General features: G+C 36.6%; 1 protein-coding gene across 2 annotated transcripts in view; it reads right to left on the bottom strand.

Annotated features, from left to right (window-relative positions):
- LOC115284867 (angiopoietin-1) overlaps positions 1 to 25605 on the bottom strand; it is a 232851-nt gene that overhangs the window by 12413 nt on the left and 194833 nt on the right. For both annotated transcript variants that reach the window (XM_029931332.1, XM_029931331.1), the window contains exon 7: positions 21899 to 22065. In XM_029931332.1, the coding sequence (XP_029787192.1) occupies positions 21899 to 22065 (167 nt within the window). The remainder of the gene's footprint in view (positions 1 to 21898; positions 22066 to 25605) is intronic.

Below are 25605 nucleotides of genomic sequence, written 5' to 3'. Positions count from 1 at the left end.
TCACAATGTGTACTCAAACTCATACAGTTCTGATAGTGCAGGATCCACAAAAAGAAAATGGGTTTATTTTATTACCACAGGTATTAATCTCCAAAGAAAAAATGGCTTGTAAAGTGTCATTGCAGCATATACTTATGCTAACATTGAATAGTGATGATGTGTAAACATTATTCTTAACAGCAATACTAATAATTCTCATTTATTGAGGACTTCCTCTGTGCCAAACAATCTGCTGAATGTTTTCCATTTATTATTTGATTTAATTATACATTAAATCTGTGATCTAAGCATCAATATACCAATTTTGCATGCCAAGATTTAGAAAAGATAAATAAGCTGGAATTTGGCTATCTTTGACTTTAAAATCCAAGTTCTTAATCATTATACATTTCCCGAACAAATGTTTGTTGAGCACATACTACATATCAGAAATTATTCTAAGCACTTAAAATATACCAAAGGGCCATGCCCTTAAAAGGCTTATATTCTAGGAGTATCCATAAAATTAAGTTCAAAAGCCAACTGTTTAACCTCAAATACAGCATACTTCAAAAAACCTAACCTACCTTATTCACCTTATTCTTTAGAAACATTTCTTATATAAAATTAAAATTTAAATTAACCTAAATTAGGGGTTCTTCAACACTTTTACATGTAAAAAATCATCTGGTTATTTATGAAAAAAGCCTTTTCTCTAGGCCTGGGAATTTATGTTCTCAATTAGTATCTCATATTACTCTTTACAGATTGAAGAATACTGGTCTAGAATTCAAAAACTAGGGGATAAATCATTAGTTCTCTGATATCGGGTCATTTCCTACCAAGCCTATATGCTGCTTTCATATCCATCTGGGCAGTTTAAACAAATGCAAACTTGCTCAGGTCCTTCATGGTTCCTCAGGGCACAGAATAGCTAAACTCAAGTTGTTGGTAGTGTCAATTTGAAATTCAAGTTCTTCTCTAGTTGACACTCTACCCTTCTTTCTAACTCTACCTAACATGTTTCCTCAGGTGTCATTCACCAAAACCACCTAGGAATCTTCTTTTCATATCCATGTATATTACCACTTCTGTACCGGAGTCTTATTTATGAATCTTATCCACTCACAATATAGTTAATATCTCTGTATGAGGGAGACACTACTGGACTTAGGCCAGCTCTGAATAAATGTTACATTATTATTAAACAGAAATAATACAGAGGGGCACGTGTGTGGCTTAGTCAGTTAAGCATCTGGCTCTTGGTTTTGGCTTAGGTCATACTCTCATAGTTTGTGAGATCCATCCTGCATTGGGCTCTGTACTGACAGCACAGAGCCTGCTTGGCATTCTCTCAATCCTTTCTCTCTGCCCTTCCCCCACTCACATTTTCTCTCTCTCTCAAAATAAATAAACAAAAAAAGAAATAAAATAGATCAATTAATACTTATATTTTATTTTTTCATATATATATTTGATTTGTGTTTGCACCTAATATATGTAAAGGTCCCCTTATTATTTTGTGAGTTAATATTAGTTTTAGCAAATAACGGTAATATCATATGATTGCGTCAAAACATTTTACAGATATGCTGCAGAGATTTTTGCGTCGAGCAAAATATACAATTAAGCCCTACTCAAATTTTGTTGTTTTCAATGATTAATAGAACGTGTAGTTAACAGTAGGTTGAAGGAAGTTTCTAAAGCTAAATTCTCATATATAAACTTGTATTTTAAAACTCTGAGGGGCAGGCTAAAAATCACTGATGATAAAGAATTGTAGAATTTTTAAATGTTTTATTTATTTTTGAGGAGAGAGAGAAGGAGTGTAAGCAGGGTAGGGGCAGAGAAAGAGGGAGACACAGAATCTGAAGCAGGTTCTAGGCTCTGAGTTGCAGCACGGAGCCCAATGTGGGTCTCAAAATGATGAACTGTGAGATCACGACCTGAGCAGAAGTCGGATGCTTAATCAACTGAACCGCCCAGGCGCCCCAAGAATTGTAGAATTTTTAAAAATATGGATTTACATTTCAGGTTGCAGGCAGCCCACATGTAGGTGGGTTTCATCGGTGAGGGGTCACCAGTGAGAGCCTGAGACAAGTTACCTGTGTGAATTCACAACCTTCCAGTTTTGATCACTTTCTCAGCCTTTTGGAGATAGACACACACTCACAAAGCTAAGGGAGACTCTTGTTAGTTCTCCACTTACAGTCAAAATAAGAACATTGTGGGGTCCAGGCTCAGTCTTCTTAGAGAGAATTTCACACAGAAAGCCAAATTATAATTGGAAAGTTGCTTGTTTAGCAAACACAGAATCAGTTGGGGGAAGAAGATGAATGATTCCAAAATTACGTAGTGTGATGGCAGGCGTAAAATCTCCTGCTCCACTGGGACTGAACGCGTTTAGCCCACAGGTGCTCTTGGATGAGCCAGGCTAAATTCCAACTCTGATTCTTGGCTTCTCCATGATTAGTGATGACTCTCCTTCTTTTTTCAAAAGGTAAGTCAATACCAGTATCCCTTTAGTAGCTTTAAGCTCACCGGTAGGGCTTGAGATTCCAGAACACAGCAATTTTCTACACTGTCATTTGCAGGCAACTGAGCACCAATGTTATGTTGATATTAAGTAAGTGACTGCTATGTGCTGGAAATAGTTTATACTTTTATCCTTTTATAAGAGGGTTATAGTTTAAGCCTCATAGTTTACAATGGTTTCTTTGTGTTACCATGCCAATAGGAAGGCCCAATTATAAATTTAGGAAGTAGAGAAAAGCAAAAAGAGGAAAATAAAAAGCAACCCAAATCTCATATCTGAATACAACTACTCCTGACATTATGGTTTATATGCACTTAGTCTTTTCCTTGTTTTCTCCCTCCAAATTGAAAATACTATTTGTTTTAAAATATATATTCAATATCTGACTATATTCTTATAAAAATTTTGAACAGTGCACATAAGGTTGTTGCCCACAGGCCTGCCTCAGCCACCTGTCTAGAAGTAATCACTTACATTAGTTTTGCACCTTTCAGAACAGTTTCTTTTCAAGTATAAATACATGACTGTACTCTACATATTGCTTTATACCATGCTTTCCATGCATAACTTTATGACCATTTTTCCATGCTATTACAGATCCTTATCCACCCTCATTTGGAAGCTATTATATGACTATACCATTAGTTGTGACAAGTTTAAGGGCATCTTCATATATCTCTAAATATGTATGCAAGCACATACAGGGTAGAATAAACATCAACAATGTCTTTTCCTGACCTTCACCTCTACAGACTACATTATTGCTCTATGTTAGAGTCTGTAAGTAAGAAGAGACATTTTTGCAGATCCTTTTAATCAACATCAGGTCAGTCTTCTAGTCCTGGCAGTTCTTCTGTGGATTATTACAGACGTCTTACAACTGATCTCACTGCCTTGAGGCTTGCTTCTTCCTCTTTGCCCTAAAATCTATGCTCTGTAAGGCTCATTCAAAAACCTGCATCCCATTATTCTTCTACTATGGTCAAAATACCTCAGTTGTTCTCACAACACATGAAAAATAAAATCCAAATGCCTTACTGTGGTTTAAAAAGACTTGGAAGACCTTGCTCTAGTCTACTTTTTCCCATGCCACCCAGCCTCACACGTATCATTGCTTATTTCCTGCCCATGTACATAATACTCCAGCTTTATCAGTTACTTGTCCCCCCAAAGCAGCATTTCTCATTTCTCTTCACATTTCCACGTGCTGCCCCAATTCCTGGAAGGCCCATTGTGCAATATATACATATATTAAACCACTGTGTTACACACCTGAAACTGATATGATGTTATATGTCAATCATATCTTAATGAAAAATAAGTAAAAGTAGAAAAAAACCAATGTTTAGAGGATTTTAACTGTACAAGACTGAGTAAAACCTGCAATTTACACATAGTAGTATTTACTACCCTTGAGTCTCTATCCTTAGCATGTCACAGGGGAATAGCTTATGCTCTTCTAGGGAAGAGGCACCGTGGACACTCATTTTCTTGCACTGAGAAACAGAGATGGTGTTTCATAAAAATAATGTTTCTCACCACTATTTTAAGAAATTCACAAATGAAGACAACTATATGTCTGTGGAATCCCACAAGGATGCCGTGTAGTCAAGGATAGGTCATCTGAACAGTGAAGGGGCTCATTCCTTCTTAGCAATTACTTAGCTTGTACAGAACAGCAATTATTGACCCAAAGCCAACAATCCTAGCTAGTTATTTGATATAGGCAAACTAAGAGCTGGCCATTCACCAATGCCAAGTATTTTTTCTAATTAGAGAAGAAAATTTATTAGACTGGAGGTTCAAACAGAATATTTAGGTGGTTCTTTTACACAGTGGTTCGTCTAATTTCTGAAGTCTTTATGTATAATTAACTATCCTTGGCTTTCTCTTTTCTGTTAATGATACTTAACTTTACAAAAGAAAAGTTAATACACAGAAGGGCCAAAGTTGGCCTTGCATATGAATACAGTGAAAAGAAAACCAAAGTTTGAGTCATTATAAAGAATATTCCCCCAGTATAACACCATGGGAATCCTGGACATTTATTTCTTATGTTTAGCCAGTGTAGATGTGGCTTGCATGAAGGATGATGTGTTAGGAGATAAAAACCAAACATTATTCCAGAGTAAAGTATTTGGCTTAAGGACAGAAATATGGGAGATGAAGAAAAAAAAGCATATACACAAACCAAAAAACCCACAAAAAAAACCCAAAATGAGAAGAAACAAACAAAACACCCCAAACAACACAAAACCTCCAAAGAACATGATTAGATGTGATTAAAACAGTGGCCACCAAGTAAAATCATAGTATAGTTATCATTTTAAACCCATTTTTCCTAATTAGTGAGGACAAAACCCCCACATTTCTTAGCATGACTTGGTCAGTGGCTGTAAAGAATGTCAGCATTATGATTTTTTCAATTAGCATCTTTTTAATGTTTATTAAACAGAGAGAGAGAGAGAGAGAGAGAGAGATTGAATGTGAGTGACTATGGAGCGGCAGAGAGAAAAGGAGAGAGAGAGAATCCCAAGCAGACATAGGATCGATCTCACCACCTTGAGATCATGACCTGAGCCGAAACTAAGAGTCAGATGCATAACCAGTTGATCCACCCAGGCGCCCCTAAATAAGCATCTGAAGGAAAAACGAAACAGACAGGTGCATGTCGAAATTAGTCATGACTCCCTAGTCATCTGAGATGGTTCTCTAGTCATTCTCGATGAACACATAGTTATCCCCTTTCTTTCACTTATAGAGTAAATATCCAGAAAGGCTAAATCATAGTTCTTAATAAACGTAAGACAATAGCAAGTTATACTATGAAAGAAATGATTTCAAAATATACCTATGGATCATACAAGTGATTCTATAACTTTCTTTTCTTTAAAATAAGCAGCCCAGTGTCATGAGGTTGGTTTGTCACTAATTTTATCTACTTAAGAGACTCCTATACTTCTCACATTTTTACATCCTTACAGTATTCAGAATGGCAAGCATCTCTTTCATTACCCAGGGCAGTGGGAGTTGTCTGTATGACAAACTGAAGTCTGGCCTTGGCTCCTTAAAACAGTAGAAAGGCTCTCAGACATCTGAACTCTAAGGTCTTTCAAACTGACAAGCTGAGCAGATCTCATGTAGCAGATTTCTCTTCTGGCTCTGCTCTTGCCCTGCCACCATATGGAACTAGTTTGTCTTTCTCAAAATCACTTGCAGAAAATGCAAAATAACCCCCATGGTTTTCTTTCAAAGCCTGGTAGCAATGACTCAATCTGAGTTTCCCAACACTGCTGTCTCCCAGTTGCTGTTACCCCAGGACTGTCTCTGTTCTAACCACCTCCCTTCCTTATCGAAAGTGCTGGGCACCATTAGCATAGAGACTAGCAGAGCATGCCTTTTAGAACTGCGTGTAAATGATACAGGTGGCAGCGTCTGCTGAAATAAAGAAAATATTTCTCTTGTCAAAACATATATAGAGAAAAGAATGTTTGTTTTAGGCCTTTGGCAAGATTAAGCATTTGTCTGGTGTTATGACGTCATTGGGAAGTATACAAATAATTCGTATTGTTGGGAAAAGGGTGAGAGAAAAATTCAGGAGATTCTAAACTGTTCAAAAATTAGTGGAAGAGAGAGGCTTTGGAGAATGTGGAGGACATGGACTCTTGGAGAGGGATGAAGAGGATATTTTCAATAAAGGGGTTGTGACAGGCACTTGGGTGGCTCAGTTGGTTAAGCGTCCAACTCTTGGTTTCAGTTTAGGTCATGAACTCAGTTTGTGGGTTCCAGCCCCTCATCGGACTCTGCACTGGCAACAAGGAGCCTGCTTGGGATACTCTTTCTCTCCCTCTCTCTCTCTGACTCTTCCCTGCTCAAGCTCTCTCTCTCTCTGACTCTTCCCTGCTCAAGCTCTCTCTCTCTCTGACTCAAAATAAACATTTAAAAACAAACAAAGGTGTTGTGAAATCCATAGCACAATTAAGTTTTGAGGTAATCTAACATTAAAAAACAGATAAGAAAGAAAAGGGTTTTCATCAGTCATTTAAATGTACTGGGAATATCAAATGGAAAGACAGACAATTAAGTTACTTAAATACTAAGCATTTAAGATAGATTTTATTCCTTATTGTATTAGTATTTGAAGCAAAAATTCTTTATGTTTAAAATGCCCCTTTTGTTGCGTACGGGGAGTTCTAGTAGAAATTACTAAGACGAAACCTTGAGATAAAGGAAAGAATATAAATTTATCTTACCACAAGGGGAAACTTGAACCCTATATTAGACTTTGCTAATATTGTAAAATTATCTCTAGTTAAATAATATTTTCTATCTTTTTTCAAAATAGTATCTGTGAGATAAACATCTTATTCTCTCTAGTTTGGGATTGTCCGAAGTGTATCTTGTTCTTTTAAATGATGAGAGCTTTACTGACTCGGTCTCTTTCTCCCTATCTTTACAAGTCCAAAATGAGCCATTCTTCAAGACAAGCCCAGAGATTATACAGGATGCCTTCTCTCTTCCTTCTCCTCTAACTGCTCATTCCATAGATAAGTTGCTTCTCTTGTGGCACATCTCATTTTGCCTGCTTAGTATTATTTACATATGTGCTTTCTCTTCCTTACCATACTGTAAGCTCCTAGTAACTACTCCTATCTCAGCCATCTTTGTGAGCTCCATATACTATCTACACAACAGGCATTCAATAATTATTTATTGAGTCAATTATGAACTAAGAGTTAAAATTGTTTAGAATTTAAGTTTTACACATATCAGGATATGGCTTACATGTAATAATATTTTAACTCTACAATTATGTTTTACAATTCAAGCTCCCTGGGCATTTATTTTCTGATGTAAAATTTGCCTAATATTAATGACCTTAATGATCTCAACAAATCATATTGGGGTACTGCTATAATAAGGATGGAATTCATTTGTATCTATTGATATTTTAAGAAATAACTCATGAAATAACCCATTAAAATAAATACTGGAGAGTCCATATGAGAAATGAGACCATGGTACAAAGGACCTATATCTGTGTGTGTGCCTCTAATGCATAATTCCCTCTAGAACCTAGATTGTCATTTAAAAATCTGTTTCAAAAGTTTTACTTTGGGATGCTTGGGTGGCTCAGTCAGCATCCAACTCTTGATTTTGCCTCAGGTCGTGATCTCATGGTTCATGCGTTAAAGCCGTACATTGGGCTCTGCACTGACAGCATGGAGCCTGCTTGAGATTCTTTCTCTCTCTTTCTCTCTCTGGCCCTCCCCTACTTGTTCTCTCTCTCTCTCCCAAAAATAAATAAATAAAATTTAAAAAATTAAAAAAGAACTTTACCTTCTTTGTTAGAGGACAGAAGGCTTGTTTTCCAATGTTGGATCTAGGGCTGTGACCTCTGTTGGAGGAGGTTCTATTAAGTCAGTGTCATTATGTACAATACTGTTTTTCAACTGTTGGAGCTATATTGTCTTACTCCATAAGTGAACAGAACTATTTATTTGTTTGCAAGAGCCTGTCATTGAGTATGTGAGACAATGGTAGGAACTATCTGAAACAAAGTCAGTCCACCTAAGAAAATATATGTGAATACAGTCTCCAATAGACAGCTGCATGGAGATGATCTTCAGTCATAGATATAAACCTATACATAGAAGGAAAAGTTCAAAAGAAGTTCAAAAGAAAAGAGGGCGCAAGTAGGGTGATTAAAAGACCTAATAATGTTCACTTTGACTAGTCAAAAATTAAGGTTATGACAGAGATTTGAAGATACTTAAAAAGACATAAAGATCAAGCAGATATAGGTGGTATGGTATAAAATAAGTATGAATGAAGAAAATGGCTAATAATAAAGTCATGAATTAAATTTCTTCTTTCTTTCCTTTCTCTCCTCAATTAAATTTCTTCTTTCTTTCCTTTCTCTCCTCATACCCCCCCCCCCCCCCCACAATCGCTTCTGGAGAGGAAGGTTATGGCATGTACACCTGGGCCTCCAGAGTTAGAATAACAGAATAGCGTTTGGAACTTACTTTTCCGGGTTTGCAACCAAACTCATCTTTGTGATCCTCAGTTGCCTCGTCTGTAAAATGACTCTAATAGTATGTATTTTTAATACTGTCCTGAAGATTAAATGAGGTGAGATATAGAAAATCCCTAAAGGATTTTCACATCTACAGTAAATGCTTGATAAATATTAATGGAAAATTAAGCAAAGAAACCAAACTTCCCTAACCAATAATGAAAAAAATACACAGTAGCTCAGGAAACATGAGTTAAATGAATAAATCTAAATAAAATAGAAACATATGACATTGATATAGATAAACTTATGGAGAGTGATGAAAATAATGAGATAGAGATGCAGCTAACTAAAGACATGCATGTAGGTAGTAAGGTGGAGAAATTAAAAATAAAACTTACTCAAATTCATAAGGCCCCATTTCCTTTGAAAATTATTCTCATTTTTATAGAGCATGCTGAATACTAAGTACAAAGAACAAGAAACAAAAGTCTTGCTAACTGACTACCTAGTTTAAGGTCTATATTATTTTGAAACTAGATGCCTGAATAATAATCCTTAAGTTCAAATGTCTATTCTTTAAAAATTAAAATTCCAACCTTTGAGAATTCTCTTCTCATAATAGGGTGCTTTATTGGCTGAATCCAGCATGTGACTTTTTTCCTCCTTTCTTTACCCATAATTGATACTGGGGAAAAAAAAATCCCTGAAAAGATCACCCATAGCAACTCACCCTGTAATTCTCAATCTCCCTCCCCAAAATCTTTCTTCATCACATTCAGTCTTCCTGAATTGGCATCATTTGTTCTCAGATGGAATTAGATCATTGAGGAATCAGCAGAATAGCTGTATATCAAACTAACCATAATGCTAAGAAGGGGTGTATTATCTTATTTGCTTCTTAAACCGCAGATGCCCTGAGGTAGCTACGTTATTTATTTTTGATCACGGTTAGTGGAAGATGTGTAACTGTGAAAAATGTTTGAGATAGTATTGATCATGGGAATCTGTGCTTTGATAAAGAAAGATAGATTTCCAGTTTCATTCATTCTCTAATTCTGATTGTTTTACATATTGGTTTTCATTATACATGCATAAGTTGCATGGTAATTTTCCATCTATTTCTTTTGACAGCATACATTTTCATGTTCCTCCCTTGATTTACAAATATTACTATAAAGTGGAACTTTGTAAAAATCAGTTTATCAACCACCCAGGTTTTCCCAAGCTCTTGGCACTGGAGACACTGTTACTGGCTACCCCTGTCCTAATTCCAGTGAAAAATAGTTTTCAATGTCTCAATGGCATGAAGGTTGCCTGTGTTCAAAACCCAAGATAAATCCTTCCTCTAAAGAAAACATAGAACTCACAAACTGTTATTTTTGTGCCTCTACATAGTGCTGAGAGAGTATACTCTATTCCGTACATGTAAAAGTAATTTTCATGAAGTTGTGACAATGAAATCAGACCTCCCAAAGTTCAGAAATATACACTGTGCTAATTTTCCAGTTTTAGTTCTAAATAAAGCAGGGTTCTTCCAGTATTCATTCCTCCCCTTTCCTAAGAATACGTAGGAAAAATGAATGCCAAATGAATTACATGTCACTAAGACCTCTGCAAAAAAATAAAAACAAAAACAAAAAAACCAATCCCGTAAACATATTTCAATTCCCCCAGGGTCACGTGTGGCTGATAGAGTCAGCTCCTTGTGAGTGCCTCACTGACTGGACACCCTTCTGGTGCCTAAAAGACCCGACCCATGGCCATATCAAAGAGTTAATGGTTTGGTTTTGTTTTGTTTTGTGCCAAAAATTAAGACCTTGTAAAACTTGTGATTTAAATTGGTGATTTTTTTAAGTATAAGCAGGTTCAAGAGAGGTAGGTTTGTTCTCATTTTAATTTCTGTTTAAAGAGCAGCAAGAAACTTTCCAGCATCCCCTAGAGGAAGACAGAGGGGGAAAGGACAAGTAGAATGTTGAAAACCATTGAGAGGCATTGTCTGAGGGTTTTTTTTGCAAAGAGGAAATACTTTCTCTTGTTGTACTTGGATAATGTGTTGCTTTAAGCTCTGCAAATAAGGCTCCAGTGTGCATAAGCAGATTCTTCTGTTGACCAAAATCATCAGTGTGCTTATTTCTCTTTAAAATTAGTATAAGATAGTATCCAAAATCCTTATCATGGAACATGGCCTTCTGTTTTCTGTAGCACAAGGAACTCCCACATACGAGATACTTGCTATTCTCTGCCACATCTGGGTCTTTGTCCACATTGCTTCTCTGGCTGGAATCTATGACCTTTCTCCTTCTGCCATCATCCTCCACATTTGCTCTACAAACACCTACTCACGTTTCAAAAATCCCTAAGGATTTCCTCTATGAAGCTTTTGCTGGTCAACTTTAATCTCCTCCAATGCATCCCATCCAACCTCAACTCCAGCTGAATAGACCACTTTTCTTTACTGCCCAACTAGAGTCTAATTCCAAGTGTTCTAACCCAAGGACTGTGAGTATGGAGATGAATCACACAGAAATATAAGCAAAATTTAGTTTTTTGCAGTTATTCTGGGAGAAGATCCATAGTGCCATCAATTTTTTAAAAGGTCCATGATTCTTTGATTAAAAAAAAAGACATGCTAAAACAGACTGCGACTGCAACTTTCGTTTGAAGCCAACTATATCATGTTTTCTTACGTCATCTAAACGACCAGCACCACAAGACCAGCAAGCATGGTGTCTCCTTTCAGATTCGTTAAAGGTTTAGCTCTGCATCAACATCACCTGAGTGTAGAACTGACCTATATAGGTCCCATATCAAGGACAGAATCTCTGGATATGGAACCCAAAAATCTACACTTTAAACAAACACCCTAGTTGACTCTATGCACACATAAGTTTGGAAATGACTAAATAGTATTTGGGAAATAGCAACATGGTACTTAGCAACATGATAAATGTTTGATGACTAGGTAGCTCGACAAATAAATGAATGCAGACCCTGATTTCAAAATAATTATAATAACTTTGAGAGAGTAATTTTAGTGAAGTTATATAGATTAAAGCAAAATTATACCCAGTTAAGAAATGAACAAAATAATAATATATATTAGACAACTACATATTTAAAATTATTGTTTTTTAATAAGCCAAGGACAAATTGACTTAATGTTTCTGATAATCAGAGTTTCTTCTGGATTAGAAGATGTCAAAGAAGCATACAACATTCAGATGTAGTTCTTCTGCTAAGAACACAAGGTGTACTTTAAAAATCAGATTATAAATAGGTACAAACTATTTATTAGATCTCTAACCATATCTATTATTTTTAAAGCAGAGTTCATTAAAGTAATTCTTTTATAATAATGATATCTCAAAATTTGTATATAATGGACTTTTGATCTTCAGATTTAGAAAGTTCCCTCTACCACTGATTATGAGGGTATGTGAGGGAAAGGAATTTGAAGCCTGAAGATGAATAAAACGAAAAATCTTTATGCACTTATTTAGTTGAACTTCTAACTGAATCAGGTAATAAAATAGTATTTTTGATTCTTCCAACAGAGAATAAGCAGATCAGCATAAACACTTATGAGATACTTTTTTCTCTCTAGATAATTTCTTTTTTAAGAGCCTTTACCCATTTCAATAAGAAACATCAGAAAACCATCGTAAATAATTATGCCAAGTATCAACAAATAGCAACATTATGATGTTAGCATGAAGAGACATATCTAAGCACTTTGCAAATATTTTAAATATTTAGCTAAATACTTTACTATTAAAGTTGAAAGTTATGATGCTACTATTAAAACAAAATTTGTATTAGATGCATTTAATGTTGCTATTTGTTGATACTTGGCATAATTATTTACAATGGTTTTCTGATGTTTTTTATTGAAATGGGTAAAGGCTCTTAAAAAAGAAATTATCTAGAGAGAAAAAAGTATCTCATAAGTTACAGGGTAATAAATATTTTATATCATCACTGTCACAATTTTGAAATTTCTACTCAAAATTATAATTAACTAAATTTTGTAATTTTCATTAAGCTCTCAGTTATTCACTCAAGATGAATTCTATAAAATCAAAGTTTACTGTCACCTAGTGGCAGTTTATCCAAATTGTAGGCAGAGAACCTAGTTCTTGTAACCAAAAAACTACTTATCAGTGTCAACAACATAGTATCCATTTTCAAGATCAGTCAGCCTAGAGAACAAGGTACATTGACTGTCTGTTTTGTTAATATCTTATTTCATTTGCTTGGCATCATTCAATACAGAAATTCTTGCACATCATTCACAGGTAAAGAAAACAAAACGAAACAAAACAAAACAGAAGAGCCTGGAGTTAAGTAGATAAGAGAAATGAATCTCATCCAAACAACAATCCAAGACCTAAAAGACATAGCACTTTATGAAAGTCTTACATGGAAACTGGCATATACCACTGCTCTAAACCATACACGTCTGAAGGTAGGAATTTTGATTGAATTTCCAGCATCTAGATCAATAATTACCAAATAGTAGCCAGCTGTCTGTTGAATGAATGACAACAAAAAATCTTTGTTGATATGTCTTTCATATATTTATAAGACAGCATTTCCTTTCCAGGCGCATGTCAATCTAGGGAAGAGCCAAATAATAGTCAATCACAACCCAGTGTAATAAGAAGTCTGATAAAGATAGGCACAGAGCACAGTGACAGCAGAGAGAAAGGGGTCCTTATCCCATCTAGGAAGCAGAACTCTTCAGATAGAGCCAAGACTTGAAGGATAATGAAAATCAAGTCAGTTATAGAGTTGCGAAGCTCTTAAAGAACAGGGGTTTAGTTCTGTGGGTTTTGCTTCACTCATAATGCCTTGCATTTTGTTGTTGTTCATTTTTATTGAATGAAATTGATCAAAACACTGAGTGAAAGAAATTTACTGAAATATGAAAGGCCGTTTCAGATGAGCTGCGCTCAGAAGCCATCACTCCTGAATCTCTTCCATATTATGAGTTGTCTGGCTGTCCTCTTTGTTCTTGGCATTATGCTTTGTCCCTGTCCCCTTATACTCCATGCTTAGGCAACAGCTAACCATCTGCACCAAACTAAACATATGTCTAGCAAGACATACTGGGTCTCTTTTATAGGCTTAACATATGCTATTCCCTCTTCTGCTTCCAATTTTGACTATTTTTCTAGCTAATTCCAATTTGCCATTTGTATGTCAACTTAGGCCACCCCGTGGAAGTTTTCCCAGCTTCCCATATTGGTTAGGTCCCCCTATTCATGCCATACTTGGTTTTATTAGTGAGCTCACTGTGTTCATGGCATTGGAACTACCTGTTTGTCTATTATCCACCCCTTTCCCATCCTCATTACACATGTGTGTGTATGACACATACATATATGACTGTGCTGAATCTCTGTGGATATTTTATGTTAGGATATCACATACTAGAATGTAACAAATATTTCATTCCTTGAAAACAGAGCCTTCATCTTTTCAGTGGTGGACAGCACTAGGAGGACCCCCAGCAGCGGGATCATGGGATATCTCTCTAGACTATTTCCTGGAGGCAGTGCTAGCTGGTTCTGGGAACCCTCACAAACCTAGAAGTTTCAAGAATAGCAGTTGTCTGAATCCCAGCAATTCTAGAGCAGGAATCCTCTGGGAATCTTTAGACCTAACAGGACTGAGGCATTTGTTTTGTTGGCTTAGCAAAATCCAGGACTTCCTGACCATTAGAAGACCTGAAGAGGTACAGAGTGACTTTGTAAGATCATGCCTTTCTCTTCTGAATATTTTATCTCAGTCACAGAGTACAAAATACAAATTTTGCTGAATAAAACAAGTATTTCTCTGTTTCAGGAAGTAACTATAACAAAAGTTGTAGTCTAAATATAGTAAGATAACCCCCACATTGGAGAAATTATTTAAAAACACAAATAAAATGATCTAAAGCTTTAAGCTTGGAACCTAGCCTAAAAATTCAAGAGGGTAGAAACGGCCAGAGGATTCCCTATACATTTTTTTATACCTTGATCAGTCCAGAACTGCTGTAAAAAATAACTTTCCTCTTGGTATTTCAACACATCTGCTACTGGTTCTAGCCAGGACCATACAGCCCAGAGGATCAGATAAATGAAAAACATTTCACTACAAACAGTAAAACAAGTTTTGCAATACCTAAAAAATGCAGGGCTTAAATTTACGAGGGAGGCTCGAGAGAATTCTTTTCAATCTACACTAATTTGTATTGTCCTTGAAATACATATGTGGCATGGGAGTACTTTAATGATAACAAAAATAAGATTTTGGAATTGGAAAGATTTTATCCTTACCTTCTCCTTTTACTTCTGAGGACCTGAGATTTGGAAAAGTGAAGAAACTTGTCCAAGGTCATTCAGAAAATAACTACTCATCCAAGTCTAGAATTCATGACTCTTAAGTCCCAATATAAGGTTTTACCCATTACATCAAACTCTTCCCCACTAAAGATGTTGGCCAAAAGTAAATTTTGTACAGAAAGATATTTAATGGCTAAATTATTTTCAAGGTGTTAGTTTTGACAATTTTTTTCAAACATTCCATTCATCTCATGTGGAATCTCTTCCAGAACAAGGTTTTAACGCAGACATAGTTCCACCCTGAAAGTATCATTCATCCCCAACAAACTACATGGGGATAATAAAATATGAACAATATTCCTAAATTGTGCATCAGTATTATAGTAGGATTATAATTATAAAATGAACATTGTAAATGGTTAAATATTTATATTCATACTTTATTAATATGGATTTTCTGTTGGTTCAAAAAGGGGCTACCTTTAAGTTTGTCATTATATTATCTGTGATAAAGGATTTAATAATCTAGTTAATACCATGGAAAGGTAAAATAATTAACTTTAGAGAACAAAGTATAACCAAGAATAGAGAAAAATTAACATGCAAAATCACTTGTTTAATGAAACATGTTCAATAAACTATGCCTTCCTAACAAGGCTGAAATTTTTTCATATAATTTTCCTTTCCATTTTATACTTTAAGTAGTAAAACTAAATTTTCTCCAGTTGGTAAAACTTTACTTTTTTAGCTATAATAATGTAATACAATTATTTTAAAACTATGCTTTACAAATGTGTGAGGTACTAGCAAGGAAAGGGCTGAAAGGATATTGTAGTAGGTCCCCATAAACACTTTAATCAAAATAGATAAGCTTTATGGGCTTTATACCATATGATATTTTGTAAGGGTTTTCTTTAAGAGATTACATATTCCATTGCAGAAACAAAAACAAAACCTTAAGTGAATTAAATTTAGTCCAACCAATAATGGGACAAAATTGACTCTGTACCTTTGGATGTGATAAAATGGGAAGGAAGTATATAATACCGTTTATATAGCATTCTTGCCAAAAAGATTTAATTTGAATCTTATCAGGAAGAAATAATAATGTAAATCCAAAAAGGCACATGTATAATGAAAATTGACTGGGATTCTTTAAAAATATTTATGGTAGGTATGTGGTAGACTATTCTAGGTAAAAGTTGACTAAAGACATCATAGATGTAATTAGTGAACCTGGACTGGGTCCTGAAGCCAAATTAACAAATAGACAAAAATCCCAATCAGCAAAACATTTCTGGGACAGTGGAGTATGGATTTCAATATAGAAATACAATTAATTTTTTTATTGAAACCAGTGATACATTTCTTGGGTGTGATGAAAATTGAATTAAAAACACATAAATATTTTTTCTTAGTTGCATGACATTTATATTTATCCAATACTAAGTATGTTTGCATACTCTTTTTGATTGGATTTCAATAACAAAATCGTGAGGATGATAGGAGGGAGGACATTATTACCAGTTAAAGATGAGAAAACTGAGGTATTAAAGTAACAGGTAAATTGTCCATGTTATATAGCTAGATGATACTACTATTGACTTGGTTAATCTGGGAACTATGTTTCCAGGATTTCCTTCCATGTATGGGTCTAAGTTAGAGTTCTCCAAAAGAGGATTTGGTGTGAGATTGGGAAGGTGGGAGTGAAGCAGGGGCCTGAATCTGCCCATCAGTCCATATGGCAGAGATGCCTGGCAGCTCCGTTTGTCCTTTTCCACTCTGCATGCAGCCTGCCTTCCCATGCTGTCAGTGGTCCCAGACCTGCCACCAGATGCTTGATTGGTAGCATCGCTACACTGAAGTAACATCTTTCCTTAGATCTCCTCCTTTGGGGTCCTCCTCTGGTGGCTGGACATGCTTGTTTTCTTGGGTTTCCCCGCAAGCTCCAGCTGGTCCACAACTATGCTGGGACCTTCACCTTCCAGACCTTCACCACCCCAGCTCATCTCATAGCTGTGCAAAGGGTAACCTGTATAACAAATCTCTTATTTCCACAATGCTGATCATGGCTCTCTTTTTCTGAACACGGATACAGCCAACTTGGTTTTATGGATATTGAAGCCAGACTTCACTATTTAATAGCTTCCACACCTTCTGATTCCTATTCCAAAGCACTTTCTAATAGATCACAGCATCTCCCCACACCCACAATTAATCTGTTATTTTAAAAGCATTTGTTGTGGTGGTGGTGGTTGTGCATTTGCTTTTTTAACTCTGAGTATTGGGACCAGCAAAGTTTTCATGAGAAGTAAAAGGTCACTGTAAGCCCTAAACTGATGTTTCCACCAATTCGATATTTCCTCTTACTGTGGTTTTTACTAGAGAGATCAAATTTATCAAAGAAACAAAGGGGCATAAAATAAAAAAGAAATATATGCTTACAAGCAATTCTATTTTAGAAAATAATTTTTGAGCTGCAAGTAACTGTACAAAAAATTTATAGGACAGAAAATTGAGAATAAGAGATAAGATAATGCCCAAGGGCATTCAAATTACTAAAGACAGAAATAGTCTTTAATTTCTTTAAATTTTCTTTAAAATTCTTTAATTTCTTTAATGTCATTAAAATAATCTTTAATAGGATCAGAAGAAACGAATTTTATCTGTTAGAATGTGTACTTGGAGTGTATTTACTTCTAGAAATTGACTTCTGAATTTCTCTTTATTGATGGATGGTCATATGGGGGACACTTATGAGATAGAACCTCAAGTAACTCCTACTGATATTAGTCCCTGTGGCCATGTACCATGCTTAGTTTCTCAAGGGATGCATAGTGTCTGCTCACCAAATATTAGCTATTAACTATCACTTAACATTTTGGCTAACTTAGGTATGTATCTTGAATTTTGATGAAAAGGGTTCCTATTCTCAGGAAGTTTAGAAATAATAGAAAAGGGAAACACACAGTTATTTAATAAATACTTGTTAATGACTTATGCTAGAATGTGGATACTGGATAGTTCTTCACAGACCCTTTATGGAAGTATAGGGGCACAAAACATCCAAATTGGCCTGAGAGTGAGGGTGATGCATTTCTCTGGGGAATCAGTGTAGGGAGATGTATAGGGAAAGGCTCTCCAGATCATCCTTATGGCAGAGTGAAAAAAGCTGGGCTGAACAGACAGAGGATAGTTTCATACACAGTCACAGTACAGAGCTTGACTAATCCCAAGTGGTATTCTGGACCTGGGATGGCCCTTCAGAAATGTCCCAAACTGGGGCAAGGGGTGTAACTTTATTTATTCCTATAATGCAATGTGTCTGCAGGACAGGGACCTTGGGTGATGTGACTTTCTTGACCTACAGACAATGCTCAGGCAGGAGACCCTGCCTACAGACCATAACTCAGCAATATTCCTAAAAGGTGAGAGAAGGAGCGCTATAGTTCTGGAGGGAGTCCAGGGGTGAGTTCATTCCAACACGTACCGTAAGAGGTGACAAGGAAAACTCCCTGAAATAAAGAAGAATCTTAAGGATTTAAAAGATGTCTCTGAAGTCAAGTTTACATGTGTGGGTACCAATATAACATAACCAAGGACACAGAAGGTTTAAGGAAATTGCACGTAGTTTCTGGAGCATAATCATAATGAGGAGTATGTGGTCAGGCGAGGTGGTTGGGAGGGTGTATTAGTGATAGCTGGCAGTTGTCAGGAAAGCATATTAGTGACAGACTTTCATCTGTAGATATTTGAAAATTGTTGAAACATATGAAGGAAGGCAGAAACCAAAGTCAGATTATCTTTCAGAAAAACCATCCCAACAATAGTGTGGATGATACATTTGAGAGCATCAAGATTGGAGGCAAGAAAACTGTACAATAGTTTGGGTGTTAGATGATGAGGACCTGAATAACACTCCCTCTCTAGAGGAAGTATTTAATAATTTCACATTAATTGTGTGTTATTTTACATGATGTGTTTATCATGACACTCTCACATTATTTTTTCCTTATATATATTCTCCTGGGTTCCACAGACTTTATTTTCTATCTAAGAAAATTATTTGGAGTTTCCTTAGAGAATAAAAGGAAAGTATGTGTATTCTATGTACATTTGTAAGCTTATCTACCCATTCAACAACACTTACTTTTATCAGTTTGTGTCCAGAGCATGAGAAAAATGTTTTAAAATTAGATTTATACAGTATGACCACTGTCATACTGTATATGGAATATAAGAAATTCCAAAATAAAATTTGTTAAGATAGAATACTTTAAAAAAACACAACTCTCAAAAAATCATCTGAATTTAATTTGGAGGAGGAAAAAAATATAGAAAATTTTAAAATGAAAACCAAAAACCTAACATGAATTCCATAGTTCTGTTTTTAGTTGATATTTACTTGAGTTTGAGCAGGTCAGTTGACCAAAGTCTCATTTTCTTCATATTTAACATGTGTCTAGTAATACCTACCTCAAAAATTCACTGCAAAGATTGAATAAAGTGTTAAAAACCATTTCATAAGTTGTAAAACTCCACACAAATGCTAGTGTTAATCCTTTTAATGAGTTTTCACAATGAGAAATTTCTTCTTAATTCAGAAGGAAGAGAAATAAGTAGATGAGAAGCAGAGGCAAAGCTGGGTATCTGGGGGTCTAACTTCACACCATACCTGGTGTTACTGGGCTTGAGTGAGTGATGCTATGGGGGGAGGGGGAAGTCACAAGTGTGTACTCCCTTTTCAAGCTTCTGTCTGATTTTCTTAGAAAGAGTAAGTAGGACCATTTTATAGTGTGCTTATTTTACGTAAGATTTCACCAGAACAGGCATTATGTTTTAATGAATTCTAATCTACCATTTGATGTCAATATAAATCTTATGCTGAATTACATGAGAAGGTGATGGTTACAGACTTATTTTCTGCTGGGTCCTGGCTAGAGAGAGGGCCACAGGCACCAACTTTATTACAGCAGCATGGCTATCAAGGTTCATGATTCTCTCAAGAAAGAAAACTAGGGATCCCAGAGCGCATGCCTTACTCTATCTGGGAAGACCTGCTTTTCAATCATAGATCTGTGGCATATGCGTGAAGATCAGAATCATACATGGAAGGAATGGGAAATGATCAGTGAGGGCAGTGGGGCATTCTAAGCAGAAGTAAGTGCTCCTTCCTCACACAGACGCCAGAAGGACATTCATACCATGCCCCCTGAGGCTACTTTGGACTCTGAGTCTTCCTAACCCTGTCCGTGTGCTCTTTATCTTAACACCACCTTAGCCTCACAAGCACATGCATATGCACACACACACATATACATGAACACGCGCGCACACACACACACACACACACACACACACACACACACACCTACCTACCTACGAAGAACTGAGAGACATTTTGGAAATGAACCAAAGCAAATTCTTCAGGAGCCTAGAAAAAGACTTGACTAATTATTTGCTAGTCTTATTGTCAAGCTGTCTGACATTAGCCAAGTTCCATCTAGTTTCAAGTTTCAGGTCAAAACATTGACATAAGAGTACCCCTGATGCTTTACAATGGTTTCTCTTATTATAAAACTCGCCAAATATTGACCTCCTTGGAAACATTTCTTCTTACACTCCATTGCATTTTATAAATGTGTCTTCTTTGGTTTCTTGAGTTGCCATTATGTACACCCTCACTACCCTTCCATGAGACGATGAAAACTCTGTAGACCTATTTCTCATCCCTCTGTTGTGGTGACATCACCAGTGTTTGTTTAAAAAAATGATCCTTATGTCTCTAAGGATCCAATCCTATACAAATCCATTAAAATAAAATGAGATATATTCATGAAAGTGTTGTAGATACAAATCCTTAAAGAACAGTATGTCTCAAAAAGACATAAGCAGCAGAAACATCTGAACTACAAGAGGGCCACACAGGCTTGAAAAACAGGAGAAGGCTTTGGTTGCTGTCACTGCATTTTGCTTGAAGCTATATGCCAACCCTTTAATGTACATAATCATGTTTCCAAGACGGATGTAGACTAGCTACAATAGGGAGAGTTAAAAATCATTGCAACATTATTTTACTGATTATGAAACTCTGTCACACGCAATTATTAAGGACTTATGTGCCAAGTATTGCATTAATGGGTAGTGATATAAAAGTAATAGAAATACGTTCCCAGCTGTCAAGCAATGCCAGCCAGTTATTTAGTGACCTAGTTCGTTACAACGCTGGACTATTAGGTCTGGGAGACTAGAAATCTCATCACCAACTGCAAAATTACCAGAGCCTGGTAGGTTCCTAGAACACAGAAGTAACACAGTAAGGGTTTGGGGAATGAATTTATCATTCTGCATTACTTGCTTAGCCATCTTTTAATGTTCTTTTCTGTACAGTGTACAAGCTGCTCACTGAAAAAAATATCAGGGATGTTAACAAGAAAGTGTAGAATTTGTCAATTTGTACATCTATAATGATGTATTGTGTATATTGATGCCATTGTTTGAATTTATTTTTGCCTTTACATTATTTACCAAAATATTCTAAATTATGCTTCACCTTATCTTTTACAGAAGTCATATAAAAACAAAAATTTACCTCCTCATTGTCACTTTCCAAATAATGTGAAAAATAACAATTTAAGAAAGGGCAATAAAATGTAAGTAGTAAAATCACAGGAAGGAGTACTTATTCCAAGCCACTGACTTTGAGTCAATTTTCTGCCACCAATTTTATAGGCATGAATTCACTGCACCTACTTCATCACAATAACAGCAATAAAAACTACAACAATACTATTGTACTTGTTTAAGTTCTCATCCTCTAATATCTGAGCCAACATCAAAACAATCTGTGAAAAATCAAATTTAAAGCTTTTAAGAAGTCTTTACTGAGATTTTTGTATCATTATCATAGGTCTAGAGGACCTAATTCTCATTCTGAAGGATACCTTTCATCATTCTGTCTTTCACACCTTCCCCCTGAAACTAGTAAGTCGGGCGGCCCAGGGCAGGTGGGAGCTCTGTCGGAGGAGGACCTACCTGTAGTTCTGCTTTTCATTTCCTATGTGGAACCGGTCATATTGCGAGTAGGCTCGGTTTCCCTCCCAGTCCATCAGCTCGATTCTCAGTGTGTACTGCCTCTGGCTGGTTATGGCAAAAATAAACTCATTCCCCAGCCAGTACTCGCCAGAGGGATTTCCAAAACCCTACAAAAGTAGATAGAGACGCAGCTGTTACTTCAGAGAAAACCTCTTATAATGTTCAGTATTAATTATGTTCTAAATAATAATAAAACTTTCATTAAAGGTAAAGATATTTTTTCCACACTTTTCTTCCCAATTACTAACTCAATACGTTTCTGCTACATTTCTCTCCATTGAGCCTTATATCTAATTCTTATGACAGTAAAGGCTGATATGCAAATCTGTATGGGTAAAATGATTTCAGATTAAGTGTATCCCGTTAATAGGTTTCACTAGCAAACACTTCTCCATCACAACCTGCTTTTGAAAATGTTTCTAAAATACTAATTAATGGAACATTTTGAACATAATTTGAGTGTTTCAATGAATTATTATTCTTGCACAAGTTATTTAATGAAATTATTATTGTTTTTGTTGTTGTTGCTATTATCATTTTTCAGGAGTCAGATTATACTCAGATAACAACTTAAACATATTACTAGACCTTTGAAATTTCTAGGTTTAACATTTTCTTTTTAAATGTTAATGAGCAAAACTGTAAAGCCAGGAGTGGAACCATTTAAATGCTCTCCTGTTATGGATTTGGGTTTTGAGGCAGAAGGTTGACATGTAAGAGCTAGTGAGTGAGCCTAGTGGCTGCTTTGCACCTGAATCTTAACTTGCCTCTTATTCTCATTAGGCCAATTCCAGTCATGGTTGCTAAATGTTCAAAAATAGGTTTTTTTGTGGTTTAAAAAAAGAGTAGTCCCCCAAGGAAAGCCAACTCTTAATGTTGGTGATGTGAGTGATAGGAAAATAAAGAACCCTTGGAAATGGCTGGCATTCTAGATTAGGGTATCCAGTTTTTGAACCCTCAAAAAGTATTCCTTGGCAATGCTTTAAGTTTAATGTAATTCTTGAACTACATGTTTGTCTTACTGACCAAACTGTGAGCCCCGTGAGGACAGAAGCTGTCCTGTATTTGTGAAGCCTCAATGACTGCAGGGTGTTGGCAGGTACCAGGTACTCCATATGCTTTATGGAAGTTCAAAGGAGAGGCCTTGGCCACTGAGATGAAGGTGAAGCTCCAGTGGGTACAGAAAGTGTGAGAGCTAGAATTGCTCTATGCCCGGGCCCAGCTGGAGCTGGAGGTGAGCAAGGCCCAGCAGACAGCTAAATCTAGGCGAAGTTCAAGCACATGGCAGAGGCCCTGGACCCCAGCACCATCAGGGACCTTGCTGGGGCTGGGCCAGAGATACAGGTACAACTGCTCCAGAGCCTGGGCCCGAAATCAACACTCATCATTGTAAGCTCTACTCCCATCAACCTCTTCAACACAGCCTTGGGTCCACTGGGGCTAGGGGTCTGAGGCCCGGGCCAAAAGGAAGCCATACGCTCAGCCCCGGAGAGGGCTTGCTTCTCTGGTCTCCCCCTGCCCCTGAAGCTCTTGGATTCCACCATATTGTGCATTACCTCCATACTGCACTGACCAAACCCTTCTGGGCATTTCAAAACAAAACAAAACAAACAAAAACCACATAATTCTTATTATAGGCAATTTGGCTGAGTCTTGGAGGTGGTTTTTAAAGCGCCCACTGAATCACAATCATTGGAGCTCTGGCATAAAACAAATCCTGGCTCCACATTGAATCAAAATATTTGAGAACCAGCTCCAGAAATCCATATCCAGACAACCTCCCCATTTGTCCCGTGCACACTGATATTTGGAAGACACATGCCCAGCATTGCAGGGTGTCCTCTGATGTTTCAGGAGGAATCAGATTCTGCTGACTGAGGTAATTGTTTATAGAGGTTTTACTTTATCCATATTAAGAAGGGTGAGGGTGGTACTAAGATAATCATAGCAGTTCTCACTTTCTCAACACAAATGGCAGAATTCGAAAACCTTGTTTCTTTTCAAATTTAATGTATATCAACTTTATAGAATTATAATCACAGTAGAAGTGTTCTTAACTGATTTATCCTTTAACAGACTTAACACACTCCTTGTTTGAAATATATTGATTCACAGGGATGCCTGGGTGGCTCAGTTTAAGTGTCAAACTCCTGATTTTGGCTCAGGTCATGATCTCATGGTTTGCGAGTTCAAGCCTTGCACTGGGCTCTAAGCTTGACAGCGCAGATTCTGTTTGGGATTTTCTCTCTTCCTCTCTCTGCCCCTCCCCTGCTTGTGTGTGTGCTCTCTCTCTCTCAAAATAAATAAACTTCAAGACATATAGATAGACACCCAGAGTATACTAAATGCACTAAATACATTTGTGTACTACTGTCTGCCAATTGAGTTACTTACGAAACATCAGTTGTGTTTGGTCCCCAAACCATTTGTGCCAGTTTTGTTATTGTAATAATAATATTCATGTTATGTAAATAAGTTAATATTAGTGGGGAAAAGGGTCATTTATTTTGTTCTGTTTTGTTTTTGATAAAACCTAATTTAAGTATTAGGTTTGCTCAATAAAAGCAAATCACTAAAAAAATGCTTTACAATTATGTTTGTCACAGTTACTCTAAAAGACTAGAAAAATAATAAAACATTAGAAGATTTCAACCGACATTGCTTTGTCAGTGTCTTACTTGCTCTAGTTAAAACAAAATAGAAGACAAAAACAAAAACAATAAAACAGAAGGTAGAACTTTTATGCATTTAATTATGGGAAAGTTCTAAGAAAGATCCACTGACCCAGAATTCCAGACTTTGGCCCTACATTTTCAAGAACATGTCAATGAATATGTAATTTTATACTTAACATTAAAATTCATTAGCCTACATAAGTGCAATTTTGAGATTATTCACCAAATTTCACTTAGTTTTTAATTAACTTAATCCTCTTCATTCGAATTGCTCCCCTGAAGCATATATTCTCCCCCGAAGACCTGTTGCTCAGAGCGAAGATATAGGACCCCCCAGAGGTCAGTATTCCAGGGCTCTCCTGCTTCTCTGTTCCCGAGATGCAGAAGTCATACTTTGCCACAGTTCCACAGTGGCAGATAATATCAGAGCAATTTAGGATGTGCTAAGAATTTTACACATTTTTGTGGCAGTGAGGCTACATACCAGACAGAAGAGTGAAGCTTACCTTCTCCAATAAATAAGCAAAACAGAAAGCTACAGGGCACTGAAAGTCAAAGAATTTGCACATTCTCAGTTGCAGCAGCCACTGGAGGAGAAAAAAGTCTGCTGGGATTTTTCCTTGCATTTCCTTCTCAGCTGAGACATGTCAGCTCTCTAGTCACTTGAGGATTCCCTCTGGTGCACAGTTAGGAGGGATTCACAATTTCACTAAACGTGAACAAGGAAGCTGGGAATGATGAAGTGCTAAGGTTTAGGTCACATATTTCCACGCTGCTGAAAGCACCGGAGGGATAATACTGCCCAGCTTCCCCAGGGAAAAGGGCAGTGATCTCCAGTGAGCCCCAGAAACAGATTCGGGTCATTTCTCTCAGAGCCTCCGTCCCCAGCGTGGCACGCAGGCTTGTACTTCCCTCTAAGTGGAGATTAACATCCCTTCCTAAACAGTTTGCTTTTTCTGAGTGAAAACAGAA

This window comes from Suricata suricatta, unplaced genomic scaffold (assembly GCF_006229205.1).
Source record: "Suricata suricatta isolate VVHF042 unplaced genomic scaffold, meerkat_22Aug2017_6uvM2_HiC HiC_scaffold_24, whole genome shotgun sequence".
Taxonomy (NCBI): domain Eukaryota; kingdom Metazoa; phylum Chordata; class Mammalia; order Carnivora; family Herpestidae; genus Suricata; species Suricata suricatta.
Note: the sequence above shows the minus strand (reverse complement) of the source record. Positions and strands in the feature narration are given on the sequence as shown.